Below are 24585 nucleotides of genomic sequence, written 5' to 3'. Positions count from 1 at the left end.
ATACTCAAGTAACATTTATTCATTGAATAAATGAATGCATTAAAAATGAGGAGGAGCTGGAGTTCCAGGCAGCCCCTAGATTCCCTGTTGGGTCTTCTTTCCTCTGCCCCATGCACACACAGTATACACTGTTGACTAATGTTCAACTCATAGAGGAGTTTGGGCTTGACATGTGACCTCACTCAGCCTCTGTTTCATTTGTGAAGTAAGAAATAAGAGTGGGCGGCTGGGCATGGTGGCTCACGCCTGTAATCCCAGCACTTTGGGAGTCCAAGGTGGGCAGATCACGAGGTCAGGAGATCGAGACCATCTTGGCTAACACGGTGAAACCCCATCTCTACTAAAAATACAAAAAATTAACCAGGCGTGATGGCACGTACCTGTAGTCCCAGCTACTTGGGAGGCTGAGGCAGAAGAATTGCTTGAACCGGGGAGGCGGAGGTTGCAGTGAGCCAAGATTGCACCACTGCACTCCAACCTGGGTGACAGAGCCAGACTCCATCTCAAAAAAAAAAAAAAAAAAAAAAAAAAAGACATAGGAGTGGGCTTATGTGAAATAAGCCCGCTCCTCACTAAACCAACAATGATTGCTTAAGATGCATGGAGCCAGTTGATGGAAAAGTCCATAGACTATCAGAGTTGAATGGCGCTGCCCTGGTGGGAGGAGCACCTCATTCCTGCTTCCCCACCAAATTGCTTGCCTTGGCCTGCTTCCTACTCTCTGGGTCACTGGTGCTCACACAGCCTTTCCCAACCCCCACCTCCAAAGGTCATATTTTACAGCTCCTTGTGAGGAATTCACATGATGCCATGACCTTCACTATGAGAAAGCACAGGCTGTAAAAGGCCAGCCTGGCTCCCTGCTCTGTGGTTAAGTATTGATGATGATATTGGGCAATAGAGACCTGGAGTGGGCACACCACATATCCCCCTGCAGTGATGGAACCCACAGACCACAGGTCCTCTGCAGTTCATTCTCCTGCCTGTCCAGAGGATCCGGATGTTTTCTCTTTACTAGAGGCCAACACGTAACAAAGTAAGCACTGGACTCCTGGTGCTTTCGGATTGTGAAAGTCAGGTGGAGTCTGTTTGCACTCTGAGTCTACTCATTCAAGAGGTCAGTCACCCCGGAGTGATAGAGAAAGCTCCAGGCCTGGGTGTGTGCTAAGGCCAGAGCTATCAGATGGGTTCAGCTGCCGCAGGCTCTCCAGGCACTGTCCCCTAAGTGACAGCTGTTACTGTCTGGGAGAGCTCAAGTGCAAAGACTATCCTGTTCTCCCATAAAGAGGAGAAAGAGGAAGATACAGAAATTGGTGCTGCTCCCAACAGCAGATCAAGGCAGTCCTCAGGAACTCAGGATCCAGGGTGAGTGTCCTCATCTTGCCTTGGGGATGGGTGGCCCAGGTCTTTGGCAGAAGTCACAGTCCAATAACATGGTTAAGCCCTGTTTAAAATGCAGGGATCTCCCCGAGGGGCTTAAGGAGACAAGACAACTAAATGCAGGACGACATCCTAAATGGGATCCTGGAACAAGAAAAGAACATTAAAGGCAAAACTAATAAAATGCAAATAAGGCATAACGTTTAGTTTAATCATGCAAATGACAATATGATACTCACTCTAGAAGCAAACTGGATACGTGCTTTGATAGAAATATGTCTTTGGCCAGGCGCAGTGGCTCACGCCTGTAATCCCAGCATTTTTGGAGGCCGAGGCAGATTGATCACCTGAGGTCAGGAGTTCGAGATCACCCTGGCCAACATGGTGAAACCCCATCTCTACTAAAAATACAAAATTGGCCAGATGTGGTGGCTCATGCCTGTAATCCCAGCACTTTGGGAGGCTGAGGAGGATGGATCACCTCAGGTCAGAAGTTCAAGCCCAGCCTGGCCAATGTGGTGAAACCCTATCTCTACTAATAATACAAAAATTAGCTGGTTGTGGTGGCGGGCGCCTATAATCCCAGCTACTTGGGAAGCTGAGGCAGGAGAATCACTTGAACCCGGGAGGTGGAGGTTGCAGTGAGCTGAGATGGTGCCATTGTACTCCAGCCTGGGCAACAAGAGTGAAACTCTGTCTCAAAAAAAGAGAAAGAAATATGTTATTTGTTTCTGCAGCATCTGACAAAGCCAGAGAGGGTTGACTCTGGGTTCTAGATTTGTATCCAGTTTGTCATTTTAGTTTTTTGTTGGTCAGTATGTGTTTATTGTAACAATATTAAACATATTTTAAACATACTTTGGCCAGGTTTGGTGGCTCATGCCTGTAATCCCAGCATTTTGGGAGGACAAGGTGGGCAGGTTGCTTGAACTCAGAAGTTCAAGGCCAGCCTGGGCAACAGGATGAAACCCTGTCTCTACAAAAAATACAAAAATTAGCCGGGCGTGGTGGCACATGCCTGTTGTCCCAGCTGCTCAGGAGGCTGAGGGGGGAGGGTCACTTGTGCTCGGGAGATGGAGGTTGCAGTGAGCCGAGATGGTGCCATTGCACTCCAGCCTGGGTGACAGAGCCAGACTCTGTCTCAAAAAGCAAAAAACAAAAAAAACCACTCCACTGTGGACAGTAGCTTATCTGCGTCTTTGCACACTGATCTGATTAGTTCCATTAATTAAATATCCAAAATTGGAACTGTTGTCTCAAAAGGTACAATAAATACCTACATCTAAAAATGCATACAAAGTCTGGGCGCAGTGGCTCACACCTGTAATCCCAGCACTTTGGGAGGCCAAGGCGGGCAGATCACCTGACGTCCGGAGTTCGAGACCAACCTGGCAAACATGGTGAAATCCCATCTCTACTAATAATACAAAAATTAGCTGGGTGTGGTGGCACATGCCTGTAATCCCAGCTACTCAGGAGACTGAGGCAGGAGAATTTCTTGAACCTGGGAGGCGGTGGTTGCAGTGAGCCGAGATCACACCATTGCACTCCAGCCTGGGCAACAAAAACAAAACTCCATCTCAAAAAAAAAAAAAAAAAGCATACAAATAGACAAAATATACATATAAATACATTAAAATGGAATTACATGTATTGTTCTCATAAAGGTAGTATATACCCGTAAGAAACCACACAATACAGAAGTGGTCAGCGCGCATGTCCCATGTGTCTAAATCTCATCCCACACCCTAGAGGAAGATTGTGTTTGGTTTCTCAACTTCAACACTTTTCTCTGTGAGTTCAGGGGGTTTGCATATGGGACAGGGGCCTGTGGCTGATGCTACTAATCAATCCAGGCACTCTTACATCTGAGACTTGATGGAATGTCACAATCCTTCTTGGACAGTGCTCTGGACAGTCAGTTGGAGCTAGAACACAAGATCACATCTGTTGGCCATTCCTGTAACTTTGTCTTTCCATGATTTTAGATGGGTAGGTAGGCAGATAGATAGATAGATGGATGATTGATTGATTGATAGATAGATAGATAGATAGATAGATAGATAGATAGATAGAATCTCCCTCAAATGAGTAAGTAGGCAGTGTGCATGTGAGTCCTTGAAAGTCTAAGAAAAGGCCAGGCACGGTGGCTCGGGCCTGTATTCCTAGCACCTTGGGCGGCTGAGGCGAGTGGATCACCTGATGTCATGAGTTCAAGACCAGCCTGGGAAACAGGGTGAAACCCCATCATTACTAAAAATACAAAAAATAGCCGGGTGTGGTGGCAGGCACCTGTAGTCCCACTACTTGGGAGGTGGAGGCACAAACAAGAACCGCTTGAACCCAGGAGGCGTAGGTTGCAGTGAGCTGAGATCATGTCACTATACTCTAGCCTGGGTGACAGAGCGAGACTCTGTCTCAAAAAAAAAAAAAAGTCTAAGAAAGGTCTTTTTTTCTCCCTGACTTCCGTCTCCATCTTGACATATGAATGATCATTCACATATGAAAAGCTTAAGTCAGTATTGTATTTCTGTCAAAATATTTTCCCTTACAATTTGTAGATATGCCTTTTTAGTTTTCTCAGAGCGTTTAGTGCTGGAGGAAACTCTGATATAAAGCTAGTCCTTTTGTTGATACTCCGATTTTCTGTCTGGCTGTTTGCCATCCAGTTGTTTTTGAATGCCCCTGGCTGAGCGTCCAAAGGCTATTTGGGTCTGAGATTTTTGAGCTCCTAAGGCAGTGACAGAGTGTGAGGGGGCCTGGGAATGCTTCGATCCTCCCTGTACACTTTTTTTCTTGGTGTCCTATGGCATGTTTTATAATTGATCTGTTCAAAACCCTTCTCTTGTTTTATTTTAGTTACGTTTATCTCCATTCCTGCTCCCTTCCTCCTCCTCCCCAAGAGACAGTTTAATGTGTTTAATGTGTGTCCTTTTAAAAAATGTGTTATTGGGCCAGGTGCAGTGGCTCACTCCTGTAATCCCAGTACTTTGGGAGGCCAAGGCAGGCGGATCACCTGAGGTCAAGAGTTCGAGACCAGCCTGGCCAACATGGTGAAACCCCATCTCTACTAAAAATACAAAAATTAGCTGGGCGGTAGTGACACGCACCTGTAATTCCAACTACTTAGGAGGCTGAGACAGGAGAATCGCTTGAACCCAGGAAGCAGAGGTTGCAGCGGGCAGAGATCGTGCCACTGCACTCCAGCCTGGGTGACAGAGTGAGACTTCATCTCAAAAAAAAGCAAATAAGCAAAATAACTTAGTAATTTTAATATTGGCCTGAATATTATATGTTGTCAAAATTAATTTCACCTATTTCTTTTTGTTTTTTAAAGTATGGATGCTAGAACATTTTATGTTAAGTAGTAATAGTACAGGTAGTACAAGAAGATGTCAAAATGTCTGACTGTTTTGAGACTGACTGAGGTTCAGTTTATTATTAATAGTTGGGACGGAAATAGGCCTACACGAAGTAAGGGATTTATCCAGAGAGCATGGGTTCAGGTTCTTCCCTTGCAAACAACAGAAACCAATTCTGCTGATAACTTGTCCAAAAAACAAAAAACAAACAAACAAAAGAAGCTCTCGGGATCGGGGCAGGGGGTGCCCTCTCAGCATCAGGAGCCCGCAGCTGTTTGCCTCTGGCACTTTTCCCTTTTCTCCTCTCTGTGCCGTAGGCGTGCCAATTCCCAGGAGAGAGACGTGATAGGCCCAGCCTTTGACACGTGGGGGAAACACAGGCCTGTGATTGGCTACCGCATGACACTCAAGGGACAATTGCTACGGCAACGCGTGGGCGCGCTGTGGGCTCGTAGAAGCCAGGTGGGGACGCTGGACAGGCGAAGACCCGAGATGTCCTTTGCAAGGGTCCCAGAGCCCGTCAGTGGCTCAGTCATTCTCACTCCCAGATCAGTGCTCCTCCACACATGCGATGGCTTTTAATAAAGATTTCAGTCACCCCACTTCTACAGTCTCTGCCCTTCCAGGCTCCACGTGCTCCTGGGTTCGTTCGGGTCGTTTTGGTCCCATAACTTTGGGCCAGAGGAGATCTGGATTTGGGCACGGAGGGAGATCAAACTCGGGTAGGATATCCAGTCATGCTCTCTGCTTTGTTTCCAGGGGTCTTCAGGGCTCCTCTGCCCAGGGGCCAGAACCGAGGAGGCAAGGAGGGCTGCTGGGGCTAAGGGGCCTAAGGACCTCGTTGCCAGCGGTACACACCACCAGGAGCAGGGGCATGGAGCACAGTGAGGGGGCTCCCGGAGACCCAGCTGGTACTGTGGTGCCCCAGGAGCTGCTGGAAGAGATGCTTTGGTTTTTTCGTGTGGAAGATGGTAAGTGGTGAGAGATTGACGGCAGGGGTCGGGGTGTGCCCCTCAACACAGAGCAGAGTTTAGCTGAAGGCCCTGACACTGTCGCCCCCTCCAGGTCAGGCGGCACATTTCCTCCAAGACAGGGACTCAGTCTGGGGTGTCTCAGTACCCAGAGGGGTCTTGCTGGACCGCCCCTTCCTTTTCTCAGGGTGTGGTCGCTTATTTACGCAGCCCTCCAATCATCACATTTATTAAGCTCCTACTCTATACCAGACAGTGTTCTCAGCACTGGGGCGACAATAGTGAATAAAATACGATTAAAAACCTCTGCCTTCATGGAGCGTACATTCTAGTGGGGATTAAAAATAAACAACTAAAATGCATAGTGCATTGGTGATGAGTAATAAAAAGAAAAATTAAACAGAGAAAGAGAATAGGAAGTATGTAGCAAGGGCAGTAATGTGGTCAAGGAAGGCCTCACTAAAAAGGTAACATTTTTATCATCAGGAAGGTGACTTGCAGGAAACTAAGGAGTTAGCTATGCAGATTATTCAGGGGAGGAACATTCCTGGAGGGAGGACAGCAAATGCAAAAGCTCTGAGGCTGGACCCTCCTTCATTTTGGTACAGCATGGACAAATCTTGAGTATCCACATTCAGTTTAGTTACTTTTTGTATTCTCTGTGGGCAGCTGCCATTCCTTCCACCCTTCTCCCTGCCTTCTTTCTTTCTTTTTTTTTTTTTTTTTTTTTTTTTTTTTTTTTTTTTTGGTCTTTTTTTTTTTTGAGGCAGGGTCACTCTGTTGCCCAGGCTGGAGTGCAGTGGCGCAATCTTGGCTCACTGCAAGCTCTGCCTCCTGTATTCAAGTGATTCTCAGCCTCCCAAGTAGCTGAGATTACAGGGGTACACCACCACACCCAGCTAATTTTTGTATTTTTAGTAGAGACAGGGTTTCACCATGTTGGCCAGGCTGGTCTTGAACTCCCGACCTCAGGTGATCTACCTGACTCAGCTTCCCAAAGTGCTGGGATTATAGGCGTGAGCCACTGCGCCCAGCCTTCTTTCTTTGCCTTGTGCCAGCCCCTGGCAAAACTCAAGACTGTAAAGTTTATCTTGGCCCACCTGTCCCCTGCCCTCCGCAGGCCTCTGCCCTTCACCCCTGTGGCCCCACTGTTATTTAACTGCAGTACTGTCTCCTCCATTAGATTAGGGCTTCTCCAGAGTAGAGACTGTGTCTTCCACCCTCCCACCTGTTACACTGGGAGTGCCCCAGGGCAAGGGGCTCATCTTGGATTAGGGTCTCCACGCAAAGGACAGTTGATACTGTAAGCTGAGTCTGAGCCCAGGGCCCAGCTGTTAGTGGGCTTGAGAGGTGCCTGGCCACTCCTCAGGGCTCTGTCCTGTGTGTCCCTCCCCAGCATCTCCCTGGAATCACTCCATCCTTGCCCTGGCGGCTGTGGTGGTCATGATAAGCATGTTCCTCCTGGGAAGGAGCATCCAGGCAAGCAGGTGAGGAGCTGGTCCTGGGGGGATGAGGTGGTCTCTGAGGGGTAGAGGCCCTGCCTTCCCAGAGGGAAATCTAGAGAGGGGTCACTTAGGGATCATGGCTGTCTACCCTTTGGGACAGCAAAATTCAGCCTTCAGTGTCCTTCGAGAACCCAAAGCTGTTAAAACAAAACAAAACAAAACAAAAAACAGCAACAGTCCCTGATTACCACCCCCTGGCCCTGGACAGGAAGCAGGCATGACCTGGAGGAGTGTAGCCATTCAGAAGGGGAGCTTGCCCCTCTCACCCTGTCAGGACACATGCACCTCAGCAAGGTCAACACAGAGATGAGTGGCTGTCCACAGGTACAGCAGACCTGTTCCCCCTACGACCCAGGCAGAATCTCTGGGCTGACAGCTTACCCCCACTGGGTCCCTCCACTATGGCCAGGAAGTCTAGGGATACCTTGAATAAAACCAATCTGGAGAGAGGACAGACTCGTGAGAGTTATTAGAAGGTTAAGGAAGTGGGTAGTGGGAGCCAATGAAGGTGGTTGGGGGAGGGGAGTGATGTGTGCACGATGGGGTTTTAGAAACATGACTGGTGTTGTGCCTAGGATGGTTTAGAGAAGGAAACACTCAGAAGCAGAGAGATTAGTTAGAAATTTCCTGCAGTAGTGTGAGGGATGAGGTGTGTGGTAACAAGGACCTGTGCTAAGTAGGATAACAGTCCAAGGTTAGAGACAGTGTGGTTAGGTGAAATGAACACAGGACTCAAGAGTCAGGAGGCTTAAGTGCACACCCTAACTATGTGCATCCTTAGCTTTTTTTTTTTTTTTTTTTTTTTTTTTTTGAGACAGTCTCTCTCTTGCCTAGGATGGAGTGCAATGGTGCAATCTCAGCTCACTGCAACCTCTGCCTCCCAGGTTCAAGCGATTCTCCTGCTTCAGTGTCCCAAGTAGCTGCAATTACAGGCACAACCACACCCAGATAATTTTTGTATTTTTAGTAGAGACGGAATTTTGCCATGTTGGCCAGACTGGTCTCAAACACCTGGCCTCAAGTGATCCACCCGCCTCAGCCTCCCAAAGTGCTGGGATTACAGGCATGAGCCACTGCACCTGGCCTCCGTGAACTACATTTCCTCACTTGGAAGGTGGCGGCGGGGGTGGGGTGGGGTGGCAATGATACTTGAGCTCACAGGTGACAGTAAGGACTCCTTGAAATGACACACACGCAAGTGTAAGTCATTTCTCTGTTGAAGGAATATCCAACTATTGCCGCTTCTCCCCCAGCTGCATACAGATTGCATACAGAATTTTCCCTTCAGATTCTTTAAGCCATTTGGGAGACCCAGTCCTGCCCCAACCACTCAGCCCCCCTGATTAACACTGTTCCCTGTCCCTCCAGAAAACAAAAGATGCAACCACCAGAAAAAGAAAATCCAGAAGTCCTGCATTTGGATGAGGCCAGAACCAAGGATCACAACAACCTAAACAACCTAAGAGAGACTTTGCTCTCAGAAAAGCCAAACTCAGCCCAGGTGGAACTCGAGTTAAAAGAGAGAGATGTGCTGTCAGTTTTCCTTCCAGACATACCAGAAACTGAGAGCTAGTGAGGGTTCAGAGAAGTCCCACCCTAAGCCAGGCACATGATCTGGGCTCAGCTCAGTGGCCTGAAACCTCTCAGGTTTTACAGTCTCTCCCAAGCAGCCCACTTTTTTCTTTTTCTTTTCTCTTTCTTTCTTTTTCTTTCTTTCTCTCTCTCTCTTTCTTTCCTTCCTTCCTTCCTTTCTTTTTTAGCAGATACAATGAATGAACTGCAAGCAAACTAAAATTCTGTTATTAAAAAAAATCTTTTATTAAAATGCTCCTGGAAGTGAGCAGGTGGTATTGCATAGTTTGTTCACATGGCAGTGGTACACACACACATACACACACAAGTGGCCTGGAGCAAAAGTGCAAAATCCGTAGCTGGCCTGTGGGTCGGGAAGCCTGGCTAGGACTCCAAGCATGTGGTCTTGAGTAGTTCACAGCCCCGCTCTGACCTCAGCTCCTCCATTTACAGAATGAGACTGAAGACTGGGTCAGAGATACTGTTTGCAATACAACAGCAGTCCTGAGACTGCTGAGAGGGGAAGCAGCAGGCTTCCAGGCCCAGAACCCCCTTCCCAATCCTTCCACCCACCAGGGCCCTCTCCTTTCCCTGCTTGTCTGCTAAGAGTCTATGCAAGACTTCCCTTGGACCTGGCGTGTGGTAAACAAAATCAGACAACTACCACACTGCCTGCCTTGGAGAGCCTTTTCTTGCCAACGGTGGGATCTGAAAGGAGTGTCCTGATCCCATGTCTGAGCCATGGTGTCCTGGTATAAGCTGCGGTGACACCACCAAATAACATATGCAAAATTTTGCTTTATTAACCCAAAATGCTTTAGGTTCTAAAGTGGGCTTTGAACACTCAGACTCATTGCTGAGGGTCCTGGGTCCTGCCAAACCAGACGACAAACGGGTATACTGTGTTTCCACCTGCAAGGGGGCAGGCCCTGTAGCCCCTGGATGGGTCTGATGCTGCTGTGGGCTCCCTGGAGCCCTGGGTAACTCACTGGAGTGACAACTTTCTTCTGCAGCCTGGATCATTAAACTTGACGGAACTGGTCCTGAGGTTCTTTGGACAGAGTCCTTAACAGTGGGAAGACACATGGGGAATCTGTCTGCTGGTGAAAGAACTCTGGGGCTCCTTACATTGGACAACCCACAGCCCCCTCCCTTTTATCCTCATTGAGACATCAAGTGTTGGAAATACCCCTTCCTGGGGCTTCTTCGCCCCGCCCAGGCTGTCCATTGGATTATTTTAACTAGATTTCCTTGAATAAACTGTGGGGTTTGTAGCCTGGGCCTTCTGTGAAGTCAGCAGATGACAGGAGGGCCAGGCTCTGGCCTCTGAAATGGCAGCCGCCCTGCCTTTCCCGTCCACCAGGTGGCACAAGGACCCCAGGGCTGTCATTCTGCAGGTTCTCAGGCCTGACATTGACAAAGCTATCCACCTAGACCGTCCACCAAGGGCCACAGCTGGCCCAACTGTAGCTGGAGCAGGAAGGGCTGATGGCAGCAGGATGGACACTGCAATTTCTTCCTACTTAAGGCTGAACCCAGGTCTCTGGGTTGTCACAGTGGCTGTTTCCCTCCAGGGCCACAGATGCGGTGGTTACCATGAAGACCAAGGCGTGGAGGGAACAGAAGCAGCATCCCTGCCTGCCACTGCAGCTCGCACAGTGAACTGAGTGTAGGGACGCTGCTTGGTGCTGGAGGTGGGGTCTGCTGTCCATCAGAGGGAAAAGCCGGTGGTGAGAAGCCAGCCCCTGCCCCGCTGCAGTCCTGTCCACCCACCGAGCCTGGGGTTCCTGGGGAAGGGTCCTCAGAAGATCTTGAAGCCCTTCAGGAGGGTCAGGGTAGGCGCCTTGCGCTTGCTCTGGGCCCGGGATGACTTCACGGTGACCAGCTTGGCCTGGGCCACGGTGGGCATCTCCTTCAGGCTGACAGTGGAGAGTGTGTTGAAGGTGCAGCTGGCCAGCCCATGCCGGGCGGTGAGTGGGGCCTGGTGGGGCAGGGCCCTCTCCTCGGAGATGAAGAGGGGCCGGGTCAGAGGGCTCTTCTCCAGCTCCCGCCGTGCCTCTCGCACTGCCTCATGGAAGACGTGCTGCACGTGCTCAAAGTCCAGACAGGCAGAGACCTCGAAAAACAGGCACCCAAACCTGCCTGCCAAAGCCACACCCTCTGCCTTGGTGACTTGCCTGGTGAGGAAGCAGGGTGAGGCAGGGAGTTAGGAGCAGGCTGTGCCAAATCAGGCCGACCAGCTCCTACACCCGGCGCCCCATGGACTAGCTGGGTGGCCTGGGGTCATCTTCACCGCTCTGAGTCTCAGTGTTCTCATGGGTACAATGGATTACTGACCTCTGCCTCTCAGGGTTGTTAGGATTATGAAAGACAATTTGTTTCAAGTGCTTAGCACAGTACCTGGCACAGAGTCAGTGCTCAATAAATGGTAGCTGATGTCACCCAAGCGAGAATTTTGGGGTGAGGATGAGGGTAAGAAGCTACTCCAAATCCCCTATGCTAAACCCTGCCTGTGACTGGAGGAAGCAGGCCATTCCCAGCCCCATCTCTTCTCTACCCCAACATGGGTCCCTGGGGCAGGAAACGGCCACAGCTCTGGCTTGTGGGATCAGCTCTAGAGAGAAGCAGTCGTTTGGATTGAAGGGTTAGACCACAGAGGTGACTCCAGAAGCCTGTGGTTGGCAGAGTTCTCAGGGCTCCTGGGGTGTTCTGTCTGCCTCTCCAGGACAGAGGCAGGAGAGGGCAGGGGTGACAACATTTCATGGTGAGGAGGGCAAAAGGAGAGAGGGGGCAACACCTATTCTGGCTTGGTCCTACACCACCTCCCGTGAAGGGAGGATAGAATATCCGAAACTTGGGAAGGTCGTGGAGGTTTCTGACCTGAAAGTCATGGGAATCGAGGTGGGAGGAAAAAGAAGACTGGCTCTTGCGTAGGTCGGATGTCTAGAAGAGGGAAGAGACGGGGGGGTCCCTGAGGTCTTGGGGCCGAGATTCCACTGGCTGCATCTTCCTGCCCTACTGCTGAGCTGTCCCACTGCTCACTGCCGAGGATAATGGCACAGCCACTAGATGAGAGGAGGCACTCGTGGGCCATGGCAGGAAAAGTTTCTGAGCCCAGGGCTGATCTGGCAGGAGCACGGGCTGAGAGTGGGCTAGCTGCCCCGGGTGCCACTCCATGGTGGGGGGAGTCTCAGAGAGAGTGAGTGACTGGGACAAAACGAGTCAGAGGCATGGAATCTATTCCCCACCCAGGGCTGGTTTCTGCCAGTAAGCTCACCGCTTCCTGAGGAACCGTTTTGGAAAGAACACTTGCTATTATGTGCTTTTATGATGAGCTTGAATCTGCAACTTTGTCATTGTGGGGGCTTGAATAATGAATTTTCACAAACACAAACCCCGTGTGTGTGTGCATGTGTGTGAGTGGGTGACAGAGGCACAGAACATTGTTCTTTTTCTTATTTTGTTGCATCCTAGTGAAAATTTTATCAGCGGCTTGGGAAGCACCAACCTAACCCAGATTTTACCCTTCAAACCGTGAGACAGTCATGGGAGACAATGACCAATGCTCAGCTAAAAGTTAGACTTCTTGTGCTTCCCAGAATCTCAATCTACTAAACTCGGGACTTGATCGAAGAATGAAATAGGAATACATTGTCCTAAGTTGTTTTTAGGGAACGGGTGGGATCAGCTTCATTTGAGCCTGTATTCTTTGTTATTTGCTCCCAAACCATTTTAGACAATCTCTTTGGCAAAGATTGGAGTCAAAAGAGTGATTCGTAGTTTTTTTCCCTGTATTGAAACTGGCCTACTCACAATCCAGTTTTCTGACTCCTAAGAGGGTCTGCGATTCCTCAAAGACTACCTTCAGCAGCTTTCAGGTCACATGACTTCCCTCATTCATGGAGACACAATTTGCCTGGGTCTGAGGGCTTGGCCACCTTTGAAGGCCTCTCACCATAGTCTACCTTCATGGTCCCACACCTCTCTTTTTCCCACTGCCCATCTGACCCGTTCTAAACAAAGGGTACCCTCCTTGTTAACACCAGTCAATGTGCCCTCAGGGCCTAGGGAAGCAGGACAGACCGCCCGTGAACAAGGAGGGATGAGTGGCTGGTGGGAGGGGTTATCTCTTGCAGGTAGACTGGCCACAGATGACAAAGGTCAGTGCTGGAGAAGTTCAGTGGCATTACTCATTAAGTTCAGGCATCACAGTGTCAAATGCCTTAGGGCCAGGCAGGCAAGTTGAATGTGTGGAGAGGGTGGAGGTAAACCACGGGGAGCGGCGAGGCCTGGGGTCGGCTGGAGAGAGCGTGCCCCACCTCAAAGCATTCCAGTTCTAGGTCTTTTAAGACACTATGCCAGCCAAGCAAAATATGGCTGCAGTATTTTTCAGTAATGCGTCCTCTGGCCCAGTCTCTGACCTCTGATTTGAGTCCAACCCTTTTTAAGAGAACCTGCCGTCAGCCCAGTCAACTGTGGGAGTGAGTGTGGGAGGCTGGGTCTGGGTGAGGGGAGGGCCGGTTGGACCAGAGCAGACACCTGACCAAGGAGCCAATCAGAGCCTCTCTCCTTAGAATTGGAATCGGGCACTAGATCAGTCAGCTGCTGGGAGTGGGGCGGGAAGGTCAGGATAGACTCAGGCAAGAAGGGTGAATCCAAGAGAATCCACAGAGACCCAAGAGGGAGGAAGGAGTGGCTGCTCTTCTGACTTTCAGGGTGTAGCCCCTGTGTGACCCAGAAACCTTTCCCTTTAAGTCCTTGGCTGCCTGGAAGACCAACATCTACAATACCTTTATAACATAATCCCTTTGGCCGGGCACGGTGGCTCACGCCTGTAATCCCAGCACTTTGGGAGGCCGAGGCAGGTGGATCACGAGTTCAGGAGTTCGAGACCAGCCTGGCCAACAAGGTGAAACCCCGTCTGTACTAAAAACACAAAAATTAGCCAGGCATGGTGGCAGGCACCTGTAATCCCACCTACTGGGGAGGCTGAGGCAGGAGAATCATTTGAACCCAGGAGGTGGAGGTTGCAGTGAGCTGAGATGGTGCCACTGCACTCCAGCCTGGGTGACAGAGTGAGACTCCATCTCAGAAAACAAACAGACAAACATATAATCCCTTCTACCTCAATTCAAGGGGATGACTGTTCTTAGCAGCCCACTAATCCCTGAAGATGCCACCTGCCCTTACAAGCGAAGAAAGCGAGCTCTGGAGACAAGGGCCAAGCAGGCCGTGCTCACCTGTACTGAGCCATGTCCAGCTTGTTGCCTAACAGCAGGGCAGGGACGCTGCGCTGTGTCTCCTTCGCGTGCAAGGCAAGCAGCTCCAGGTAGCTGCTGCTGCTATCGAAGCTCTGGCGGCTGTCGACGCTATACACCACCAGGAAGGCATGGGCCCAGTTCAGGTAGCGCTCGCAGTTCCTGGGGGTGTCCTGGGGTGAAGGAGAGAAGCCCCACCAGAGGAGGGGCAGAGAGGTTGGGGTAAAGGCCTTCACCTGAGCCGTCCAATCCCACCTCCCCACTCCCCGGGCTTTGTATATTGTTTCCCAGCAGAGCCCTTTCAAAGGGGCACTTGAGTGTGGATTTGGCTTGGTGTGAAAGGAGACATTGTCTCATGAACCTCCCTCCCACCACCCAGCCAGAGACTTGAAGACCTTGGCCCCTTGGGCCCAGAGCCAAAGACTCTGGCATGGTCCCTACAGAGACCTGGCTGTCCCTGGGCACCACTGGTTCTGGGTTGGATTCATGCTGCCCCTTTGGCTTCTGAGAGTAACTGGCATCCAGCCTTGGCAGGGGGTGGTGAGGACATGGGTGGAGACTTGTATGTGGGAGAGACCTGGGCTAAGGGGATCTCACCAGGAGCATCTGTGTAAACAGGTGTGTACCTGCCTCCTTGTGTGCACAGGCACAGAGCCCCACAGCACAAGATCTCAGAGCAGATGCCAGCAACCATCATGTCTCTCCAGGCCCCGTCCCATCCTTCTCATTTGGCAAAGAAAGGATTCAGACCCACAGAGATCAAGTGCCTTATTCAGGGTTACACAGCAAACTTGAGCTTAAAAGGCATCTAAATGCACATCTGAGGCTTCGCGCTCTGGGCCAGGACTTCTCAGGAGGCCACAGTGACTCGCAGCAGTGCATAGGTAATGGAGGTAATGTTACCAGGTCTGCAGTGTCCATGACCCTCAGGTGGACAGGCTGATGGTCCACGGTCTCCTCGGAGCTGTAGGTGTCCTCTACAACACAGATGGTTAGCCAGGTCAGACACAGTGCCTTGGGTGTAAGTTTGAGCTTCCCTCTGTGCTAGACCCATGTGGCCTTGGGGGACCATAGAAGCTGCTCTGGGGCTGGGACCACTGGAAAGTCCTTGGTTCTCACAATCATGGAGGCTACAGGCAGGCCCTCCCACCAAGGAGATGCTGCTCCACCTGCAGGACTCAGCATCAGTGGTTACTCACAGACCATGGCTTGGGGGCTGGACTGTGTTCTGGACCTACACACAAAACCAGCAGGATAGAGCCAAGTGTGTGACCCCTAGACCCTGTTAGCAGCACAGGCTGGCTCAGGAGCAGCACTGCTAGCCCCTCTATCCCAGAACCCCAGTCTTTCCCACCTTCTTCCCTTCCGACCACCCTCCTGCCCGCAGTGGGAGAAAAGACAAGGGAAAAGAGAAGTACATGATACGATGGAAGGACGGCAGTCAGACCCCCTTTAGAAGTTCCAAGAAGGTTTTACAAACAATTCTTGTCAACATGACAGCAGGGGAGTCAGTCTAGTGTAGTCAGAAGTTTTCAGTTGGAGAATGTGGTATTAAACCCAATGTCAGCTACTTTTTAGCTTTGTGACTTGGCCAAATCACTTCAGCTCTCTGAGGCTGTTTCCTCATTTTAAAACAGGAACACTATGATAACATTGCTAACAGTTTCCAAGCATTTCCTCTGTCCCAGGCGCTGTGCTAAGTGCTTGACATTAGCTCATTTAACAGTCCCATCTCCCAGGGCTCTGTAAGAACTCGATGGGCCCCCCTGGGCATGGGGCCTGGCTTACCACACATGCCTGGTGAGGACAGCGGGAACCATGGTTCTCCAAAGTTAATAGGGCAGGATCACATTCCCAGGTGATTTTTTTTTTCTTACTTTTGAAATATTTTAGACTGACATAGAAGTTGTAAAATAGTACAGAGTTCCTATGTACTCTTCACCCAGCTTCCCCCAGTGTCATCACCTTACATAACCACAGCCCAATGATCAAAAAGAAACTTACATTGATACCATACTATGAACCAAACTAGTGACCTTATTTGAATTTCTCAAGTTGTTACTATATATATATACATACACACATATATATACACACACATATAGTTCTCATGATCTCAAATCTAAGAAGGCAGCAAGTGGCCAGGCATGCAGAGGACCTCGCGGCCATGTTGGCAGTCATTCTCCCCAACCCCAATCTGTGCCTGTGTCATTGGCCCACATGTGTGAGTGTACTTGGTTATTACCTTTCCCTAGGTGTCCCCTGCCCCTAGTGGCCCTAAAGAAGACCCCTTTTGGCAGAATTGGGATGGTCTCTGCCCTCCTGGCAGCACCCACTGTGAGAGGGCACACTCCCAACCCTGGCTGAATTTATAGTCAAACACGTCTCTCTGAGGGCTACTGGCAGCCAAGCCAGTCTGGACACTCTCCAGGTCCACTAGCATCCAGCATGAATCACAGACAGCTTCTTGTCCCCAGCCTGCTTTGGGGACTTGGATAAATAGCTGCTCTTATGCAAAGACAAAAAAAAATCTAATGGAAACTATGTTCCAAATGTTTAACTATATTTAGTCCAAGAAGAGCTGCCCCTAGTTGCTCACATCTCTTTCAGATCTGTCTTTATTTTCCACTCAAAGATGTCAGATGCACCCCTTTTAGGGGTTCCCCCCAATGGGTGCAGTGTCCTGCCTAGCCCAGTGAAAGGCGCTAGCCCACGCTTGGTCTCCTGCCGACAGCAGGACAGCCTTTCAAGGTTGCTGTTAGCTCCATTGTAGAGAGATGACAAGGTGAGGCCCAGAGAAGGGATCTCGCCCAAGGCCACACAGCACCTAATCAGCAGTAGGGACTTGAACTCAGGGCTTCTAGGCTGGGCTGTGTTCACACTGGGACTCCCTCACCCCGTGACTGCTCAGTGAATCATCCTGCCCTCCAGCTCTGTCTGGGCAGAGTATGAGGAAAGATCAGAATCGCCCAGTCCGGCAGGGATGTGGAACATGGCTGTATGAGCTGGAAGAAGCCTTGGCGCTCATACTGTCCAGCCTCCCTTTACAGAAGAGGTGATGGGCCTCAGGGGCTGGGGCAGGAGTGAGGGGCTCCTTTCCCAGTCACAGTAATGTCCAGACTTCCTATCACCAAGTCCCTGCCTCAGAGTACTCTGGTGTCCTTAAATATAAGGGCTTCCTAACACCTGGTTCTAATTAATAGTCTATGGACTTTTGTGCTGAGAGAAGAGTCATTTCCCAAAGTTTTGAATTTGTCAATGTTTTCTTCTCATTCACAGTAATAACTTTTTAAACGGCACCACAGAAGCTCACATCAGAGTGTATATAGGGTGCTGCCTCAGAAATGGTGCCTATATCCTTGCTGGAGGAGGAGGAGGGCAAGAAGAGTAAGAAGCTGACATTCTCCCCTGGCTGAGCCGGATGAGGCACGCTCAGCCCTTCTGGGAGAGGAGAATATTCTCCTGGAGACCCCTGCCCACTCCTGTGGGGCTCAGCACAGGCAAAGCCCTTCCACAGACACTGAATCTCTCAGCTCCTACCAGCTCTAGGAGACATACCCCAGAACACAGTGCAACTCTTACACAGTCAGAGCACAGGCTATTGGTCCCATCTTCCAGATGGGGAAACTGCATCTCAGAGGGCCCTGTGCCACACAGACCTCTGACTCCAGGCCCTCTATGATATGAGGCTGCTCCTGGTGGAGAGCAACTGGAGCCATGCCTGGTCTTCCTTTGTGCCTAAGGGTCTCCATAATCTTAAGGCAAATCACTGGACCCTCTCTTCCTCCATGTCTTCACCTATAAAATGAGGATCATGATAGGAGCTCTTCTTTAAAGGGTAATCCTAAAACCAAAATTTACCCCCACAGTTAAACTCTCATCTACACTGAGGCTAGTACTGTGCTACCTGCTGGAAACGGGAATGAATCTCCATCCTCCAGGCTCACCAAATGAGCTCAGGCTCTCAGAAGACCTAGGAAGGGCATAGAGAGTGGTTTTACCAGCATTACTGATGGCTAGCTCTCCGGTGGTGGAGAGCTTTATCCACAGAAGGAAAGGTTCTCGTCTCAGTCGCTGCTGCTGCTGCTGCTGCTGGAAACAACAATGGGACAGTGGCCGGAATGTTCAGGCCCTTCTCAGCAGAACCTTCGAGGAGTGGCACAGGCCTCCCAGAGAGTCTGAGGGGAGAATGTCTGGTTGGCTCTCTGACTTGTGGGCTGTCAGTGTAGTGTGAGAGACCACAGGCCAAGAGGACTGACCATTGTGAGGCTGCCCACTTTCCAGACAGTCTGCCCACGCATTCCACTACCAGGTCAGAACTCCAAAATTACTCAATCAGGAGCCTCAAACCACCACTGTAATAGGCTCATCCGGTGGGACCCTGTGACAGTATGGATTGGAAGGCAAGGAGGAAGAGAGACTGGAGGTGAGTTGCCAGGAAAAATACAAGATGCCCAGTTAAATCTGAATTTCAAACAAAAAGGAATAATTTTTGGTATAAGCATTACCCATGCAATATTTGAATTAGGCCGAATATGTCTTTTGAGGCCCTGTCCTTGGGAATCCCCCTTGTCCTTTCCCAGACACCATGTCTGCTTGTGTGCCTTTCCTTCCTGTCTTCCCACCTCACCTCTGTCCTCAGTTTCTCCACCCCATCTCTATTCCACGCTCTAGCCTCTCCCAACACCTCACCGGCCAGCACACCATTGCGTCCTGTGTCCTCCTCTCTCTGGAGCTGACCTCTGCTAACCAAAGGGCCTCCTCTGGGTGACCTTAGCCCAGAGTCCTCAGCTCCTTGGGCCTGTTTCCTCCACTGTAGCACTGAAGGGCTGTGCCAAGGCCTTGGCACAGGGATCAAGCAGAGCTTCGAGGAACAAATCCCTTAGGGACTGTCACCATGTCACCTGCCCTGCATCCCTGACTTACCCACAGGAACCCCTTTGCTCTCTCTGTTTGACATGCTGGGGTTCTGTTTAAAATTTGGAAGAAGGGATTCTGCTACCTAAGGAAAAGCTTTTTTAAACCAGGGGACTAAATAGCCATGATGTCTCTGCCTGCTCCAACACTGTGATTTGGTGCTGGATTCCAGCCTGAACTAAGGGGCTGGGCACCACTAGGGTAAGGAGCTCTCCCCTCCAGGTGCGGCAGGAGCACCATATCAGGGGCCTGCTGCAGGCAGTGCAGGGAGTTTCCACTTGTGTCACAGAGCCTTGGGCTTCTTTGGAGGGCTGTCAGGGGTCCCATGAATGCTTTATTTGATTTTTACAAATGGGGAAAATAATCCAAGACTACAACACCCATTTTCAAAAGGCTAAGATCATCCAGACACCTTATGGCTCTCAGTGAACAGTTTACAATAGACAAATGTTATACACGTGAGCTTTAAGCAACATTTATACTAATAAAATCCTGCTTTGATTTGTTTTAGGAGGGAATCTAAGCCATTGTGTACAGGAAGCCATTTGAGGAAGGAAAAGCAAAAATGCATTGAGTGCCTACTGTGGGTCAAGTACTATGCTGGATCTTTTACATGTGTTATTTCTTTAATCCTCACAGCAATTCTCTGAGATAAGTATTGTTCAATGCCCATTTTACAGATGAGGAAACAGTAGCTCAGAGAGGTTAGCTGACTGGCTCAAGTTTGCCAATAAGGAGCAGAGCCTGGTAGGATTCAAACCCAGCTCTGACTGACACGGAAACATTCCTTTTTCCAATATACCATGACGCAGTGATAAAAACAAGAGTTGTTTTCTCATATAGTTAAAAAACTGGTTCAGAAGCCAGCACCACTAGAGAATTCCTCAAATGTTTGCCCAGCTTTTCTGGAAGAGAACACTGACCATCCTGAAGAATAATACCTATTTGTTTCTGAGGTTTTTTTGTTTTTGTTTTTGTTTTTGTTTAGATGGAGTCTTGCTCTGTCGCCCAGGCTGGAGTGCAGTGGTGCGATCTCGGATCACTGCAACCTCCAACTCCCGGGTTCAAGCAGTTCTCCTGCCTCAGCCTCCCTAGAAGCTGGGATTACAGGTACACACCACTACACCAGGCTAATTTTTGTATTTTTAGTAGAGACGGGGTTTCACCATGTTGGCCAGGCTGGTCATTAACTCCTGACCTCAGGTGATCCACCCGCCTCAGCCTCCCAAAGCGCTGAGATTACAGGCATGAGCCACCGCGCCCAGCCTAAGAATAATACCTGTTTGGATGTGGATGTCCTGCTATGTTTATTTTTATTTTTTTAAGTTTCATCATACTTCATATTTTAGGGTAAATCAGCCTTTCTTAGTTCTGTGAATTAGGCCAACCCCCCAATTGTCTGGGGTGGGCTGTGGAAGGGGTATTTCTGACACCTAAAACACTTTCCCCCATGGGCTGGGTCATCCTGGCGGCTTCTCCCTTCTGTCCCCAGACATGCAGTCCTGGTCAGTGCCCACCCACGGGGTAGGTCCCAGGGGAGCACTCCAGGTGGGGCGCAGGCAGCAGAGGGTACAGGGAGGAGTAGTTTCTTACCCAAGTTGGGGTCATATTCACTGATAAACCTCTTGGTCAGAAACTTCACGGTCAGGGCTGCAAGAAGCAGAAAGAGGTTGGCTCCATCTCTGCTGCCATGTCTAGCTGCTGGCCCCTCGTTTTAGGGAGGCCTTATCTAACCTCTGTGATCTCTGACTGACATGAAACTCAGCTCTCCCAGAGAATGAAACTAGGGAACTGAGGAATTGGTTTGAGAGGCTCAGAAGGAAACCAGAAATATGGGGAACCAAGTGCCTCTAGTTGCACCGGGAATTTTTCTTTTCTTTTCTTTTTTTTTTTTTTGAGACGGAGTTTCATTCTTATTGCCCAGGCTGGAGTGCAATGGTGCGATCTCCGCTCACCGCAACCTCCGCCTCCCAGGTTCAAGCGATTCTCCTGCCTCAGCCTCCCTAGTAGCTGGGATTACAGGCATGTGCCACCACGCCTAGCTAATTTTGTATTTTTAGTAGAGACGGGGTTTCTCCGTGTTGGTCAGGCTGGTCTCAAACTCCGACCTCAGGTGATCCGCCCGCCTCGGCCTCCCAAAGTGCTGGGATTACAGGCGTGAGCCATTGCGCCCGGCCGGGAATTTTTCTTAATAGCAAGGAAAGCAATGAGTGGCGAGCCTAAGGGATGTTTGTGAAGGTATGAACTTAGGGGTCAGGACCCATGCAACCATTACCCTAGAGTCAGCCTGTTGAAACCTCAACTGAAGGGAGGTGTCGCCCACCCCGGACAAGTCATAGAGATTCTGAAATATGGGGCTATTTATTCCAGGCTTTGGCTACAAGCCAAAAACACAGGACGAGCAGAGTTGATCACAGTGGTTGATCCTTGGGAAGGGTATAAATCCCCAAGCGCCTGGGCTTTCCAGGTAAGGTCCAGGTGAGGTCTGTGTCCCGAAGAAACACACTCTGGTCCTGGTCTCCCACATCGCAAGTCTTGGCTCTCTCTGGGGCCTCTACACTCATCACGGGTATCTCGGCAGAATGTAAAACTCAAGAATTAAGCTCTCTGGTTCAGAGTGTAGCCACATAAAGCAAGGACCGGCCAACTACTATGCTGGACCCTCAAAAAGTAATGTTCACTACTGCTTGTTTGGAAAGAGAGAAAAGAAAAGAAAAAGAAAAACAAAAAGAAAAGAAAAGAGAAAGAGAAAGAGAGAAGAAAGAAAGAAACAGAAAGAAAGAGAAAAGAGAAAGGAAGAAAGAAAGAAAAAGAAAAAAAGAGGAAGGGAGGGAGGGGAGGAAAGGAGGGAGAGGAGGAAAGGAGGAGGGAGGGAGGAAAAAGAGAAAGAGAGAAAAAGGAAGGAAGAAAAGAGAAAGAAGTAAAGAGAAAGAAAGAAAAGTAATGTGATGCTTATAATTCCAGTGCTTTGGGAGGCCAAGACTGGGGTATTGAGACCAGCCTGGGCAATATAGTGAGACCATATCTCTAAAAAAAATAGAAAAATTAACCAGGCATGGTGGTGTGCCTGTAGTCCTAGCTACTCAGGAGGCTGAGGGGGAAGATCGCTTGAGCTCAGGAGTTTGAGGCTGTAGTGAGTCGTGATTGCACCACTGGACTCCAGCCTGAATGACAGAGATACTGTCTTTAAAAAAAAAAAAAAAAAGTGATATTGTGAATAAAATCCTTAAAATTCTTTCCTAGGATTCGTAACAGTGTCAGTTTGCAAACTAATACTCGGGGAATACATATTTTAAAATTTAAATTCTTTCTTTTATGTAGTCACTGGCTAAACGGTACCAGTTACAGAGCTATGGATAACAATCTGATTTTCAAAGGGCAAATCTTTCAGAGGAAGAGGGTAATCCCTTCTGTAGGAAAACCACACTCAGAGTTCCCTCTCCGACGGAGTGGGGCTGGCTTCAGAATCAGAGTAGGCCCCCAGCGAGCCTCACAGAACACTGGGGAGGAAACCCACAGCCAGCTGAGCTTGGGTTGGCCATCAGTAATGGCTAAAACTGGAAAAACAGTCAGTGGAGAACCCCCTCTGCCCTCCCTCCTTCAGCCGGCCAGGAGTGGCATAGTTCAGTGTTGACACAAATTATCTCAATGGAAGCCCAAGATCTTGGCTCATCAAGGACAATCCCAGGCACCTGGAACCATAACCCAATGTGTTTCCAGAAAGTTGAGAGGGGTCTGGTTTGAAACAAACACATTTGATAAGAATGCATAACTTGTCCCAGAATCCCAGGAAATGGGGATGGGAGTTGGGGAGTGGACCTTCCCTGAAAAATCTCAACAGCTAGTGATTTCACCAGCTCCTTTCCACGGGGAGGGGGTGTGGAGGGGGAGGGGTTGGACGGGAAGTCTTTCCCGAAGCCTAATCAGGGAGTAGCAAGGCTGCGACTAAGCTCAAAGAGGCGCCTTGGACGGAGGGGGCGGAGGGGGAGGAGGGGGAGGAGGGGGCGGGGGGGGGGGCTTTCAGTGCCCAACAGGTCCCTTTAGAGTCAGTCGCCAAGACTGACTGCTGGCCCCAGGGGAGGTCATAGGGTTAGGGGTTGGAAGGTTGGTGGCAGGGCAGACCGATCCATAAAGGACTCCGAGACACAGAGTAAGAGAGAGGGGAGAGAGAGCAGGGTCACTGACACGGAGGACAGAGACAGTGGGAAGACACAAAGGGAAGAGGAAGACAGAGATGGAGGAGCGGAGCACAAAGCCGAGAGAAGAGAAAGCCTGGCAACAGGGAAACTGAGGCAAAGAAAATCACGGTGTCTTGTGCGACCCTCCTGGGTGAAGGAAGCTCCCCAGGCCAGTGGAAGAACCTGCCCCCAAGAGCAGAGCGCACTGTCCCCCCCACCCACGCCCAGTTCCGCACCTGGCGGCTCAGGTTCCCCGGCACCACTCACCAGACTTGCCAGCCCCGCGGCGCCCCAGGATGGCCAGGTTGACCTCGAGGGGCGTGCTCGGAGGCCCGCTACCCGCGCGGGGTTTTCCAAACACCGAGGACATGGCGACGCCCTGGACAGTCACGCAGGTCTGCGGCCGGTGGGCCCCGTGCAGTACGCCCGCCCGTAGGGGCCCAGGGGAGCAGGACGCAGGCTTCCCTGGCGCGCGCGGCCCCGGACCCGTCGGCGTCCGCGCCCTCAGCCCCACGTCCAGCGGGCTGCCACCCCGCGGGAAGGAGGGGCCGGTGGAGCCTGGCGGGCGGGGCCGCCCCAAGCGCCACCAAACTCCTTGTAAGGTCTGCGGAGCCCCCCGCGGGGCGCGCTCACCCGGCTCCTGGAGCTGGGAGGGAGCTCCGGCCGGCCGCGCCCCCACCGCCGGGCTGGGCCTCGAGGACCTGGCCCGTCACCCTCCTGAGTGTCCCCGGACCCGGCTGGGAAGGAGCAGAGAGAGGGAGCCTCAGGGTTAGGGGGAGAGAGGGAAAGGATGTTTGCACTCTTCCCTGAACCTCCCACTCAATCTCTTTTCACCGGCAAGAAAATCCACCCCTCCCTTTGTTCTACCAAGCCAGCCCCGCCTCCTCCTCCAGGAAGCTTCCCGGGTTCAATTCCAAGCCTTGCCCTTTCTTTAGCTCAGCCTTGGCACTCCATATTCCCAATCACATTATTCTGCCCTTTCCTGTGAAGACTCTAGAGGCCTCACTGCAGAACCCATTCAGAATCCAGGCCTCTGGGAGAGGCGGCGGGGCGGAGAGAAACCCCTTACTAACATTTCAGGGCCAGTATGGGTTCAGCTTCAAGAAACCTAATCCATTCTGAATTACTGTCTCTCCCTAATGGGAGCTAATGAGTTGCATGTGTTTGTGGCCTGTTGTGTAAATGGGGTGTTTGTTCTAAAACCTGGCACTGCCTCTTGCCTACAGCAATTCTGGGATTGGTGGTGAGCCTGGCATGGGTCACCTGGTCATTCCCCTTGGGACTCAGGTTAAATCTGGTCATACCAAAGACAGGGCAAATGGCCCACACCACAAACCTGTACACTTAGGATCTAGTGCTAGCTCCTTCCCTAGAGTGATCTTGGGCAAGTCACCTTGCTTCTTTGGGCTTTGGTGTCCCCATCTATAAACACTAAAGGAAGG

At 50.5% G+C, this 24585-nt stretch overlaps 2 protein-coding genes across 4 annotated transcripts; one reads left to right on the top strand and one right to left on the bottom strand.

The window, feature by feature from the left end:
• The first annotated feature begins 1152 nt into the window (after positions 1-1152).
• On the top strand, positions 1153-9058 carry SLC51B (solute carrier family 51 beta subunit). 2 transcript variants are annotated; one of them, XM_009210408.3, is made up of 4 exons: positions 1153-1365; positions 5502-5713; positions 7110-7200; positions 8587-9058. In XM_009210408.3, the coding sequence occupies exons 2-4, from the start codon at positions 5617-5619 to the stop codon at positions 8789-8791; spliced, it is 393 nt and encodes a 130-aa protein (XP_009208672.1). In that variant the 5' UTR covers positions 1153-1365; positions 5502-5616; the 3' UTR covers positions 8792-9058. The 2 variants fall into 2 exon arrangements, with proteins under 2 accessions (XP_009208672.1, XP_003901113.1); XM_003901064.5 differs by lacking the exon at positions 1153-1365 and adding an exon at positions 4806-5385.
• On the bottom strand, positions 9013-24541 carry RASL12 (RAS like family 12). 2 transcript variants are annotated; one of them, XM_003901062.5, is made up of 5 exons: positions 23411-24541; positions 20559-20615; positions 14952-15025; positions 14031-14221; positions 9013-10967 (listed from the first exon to the last, which is right to left on the bottom strand). In XM_003901062.5, exons 1-5 carry the CDS (start codon positions 23511-23513, stop codon positions 10592-10594), a joined length of 801 nt encoding a protein of 266 aa, XP_003901111.1. In that variant the 5' UTR covers positions 23514-24541; the 3' UTR covers positions 9013-10591. The 2 variants fall into 2 exon arrangements, with proteins under 2 accessions (XP_003901111.1, XP_017816195.1); XM_017960706.2 differs by lacking the exons at positions 20559-20615; positions 23411-24541 and adding an exon at positions 18050-19991 and having other exon boundaries at positions 9016-10967.
• Positions 24542-24585: the final 44 nt, after the last annotated feature.

The sequence above is a fragment of the Papio anubis genome, chromosome 7 (assembly GCF_008728515.1).
Source record: "Papio anubis isolate 15944 chromosome 7, Panubis1.0, whole genome shotgun sequence".
Classification (NCBI taxonomy): Eukaryota; Metazoa; Chordata; class Mammalia; order Primates; family Cercopithecidae; genus Papio; species Papio anubis.
The sequence above is the reverse complement of the archived record's forward strand: the minus strand, read 5'-3'. Positions and strand labels throughout refer to the sequence as shown.

Bases quoted from the DNA above. Each gene is read 5' to 3' on its own strand.
- SLC51B (XM_003901064.5), top strand. From the start codon at position 5,309: ATGCGATGGCTTTTAATAAAGATTTCAGTCACCCCACTTCTACAGTCT. The intron at 5,714-7,109 runs GTAAGTGGTGAG...GTCCCTCCCCAG, and splicing joins GTTTTTTCGTGTGGAAGATG to CATCTCCCTGGAATCACTCC. The intron at 7,201-8,586 runs GTGAGGAGCTGG...CTGTCCCTCCAG, and splicing joins AGGAGCATCCAGGCAAGCAG to AAAACAAAAGATGCAACCAC.
- RASL12 (XM_003901062.5), bottom strand. From the start codon at position 23,513: ATGTCCTCGGTGTTTGGAAAACCCCGCGCGGGTAGCGGGCCTCCGAGC. The intron at 14,222-14,951 runs GTAACATTACCT...CCTTCACCCCAG, and splicing joins TCATGGACACTGCAGACCTG to GACACCCCCAGGAACTGCGA. The intron at 10,968-14,030 runs GTGAGCACGGCC...CTTCCTCACCAG, and splicing joins CTGGACATGGCTCAGTACAG to GCAAGTCACCAAGGCAGAGG.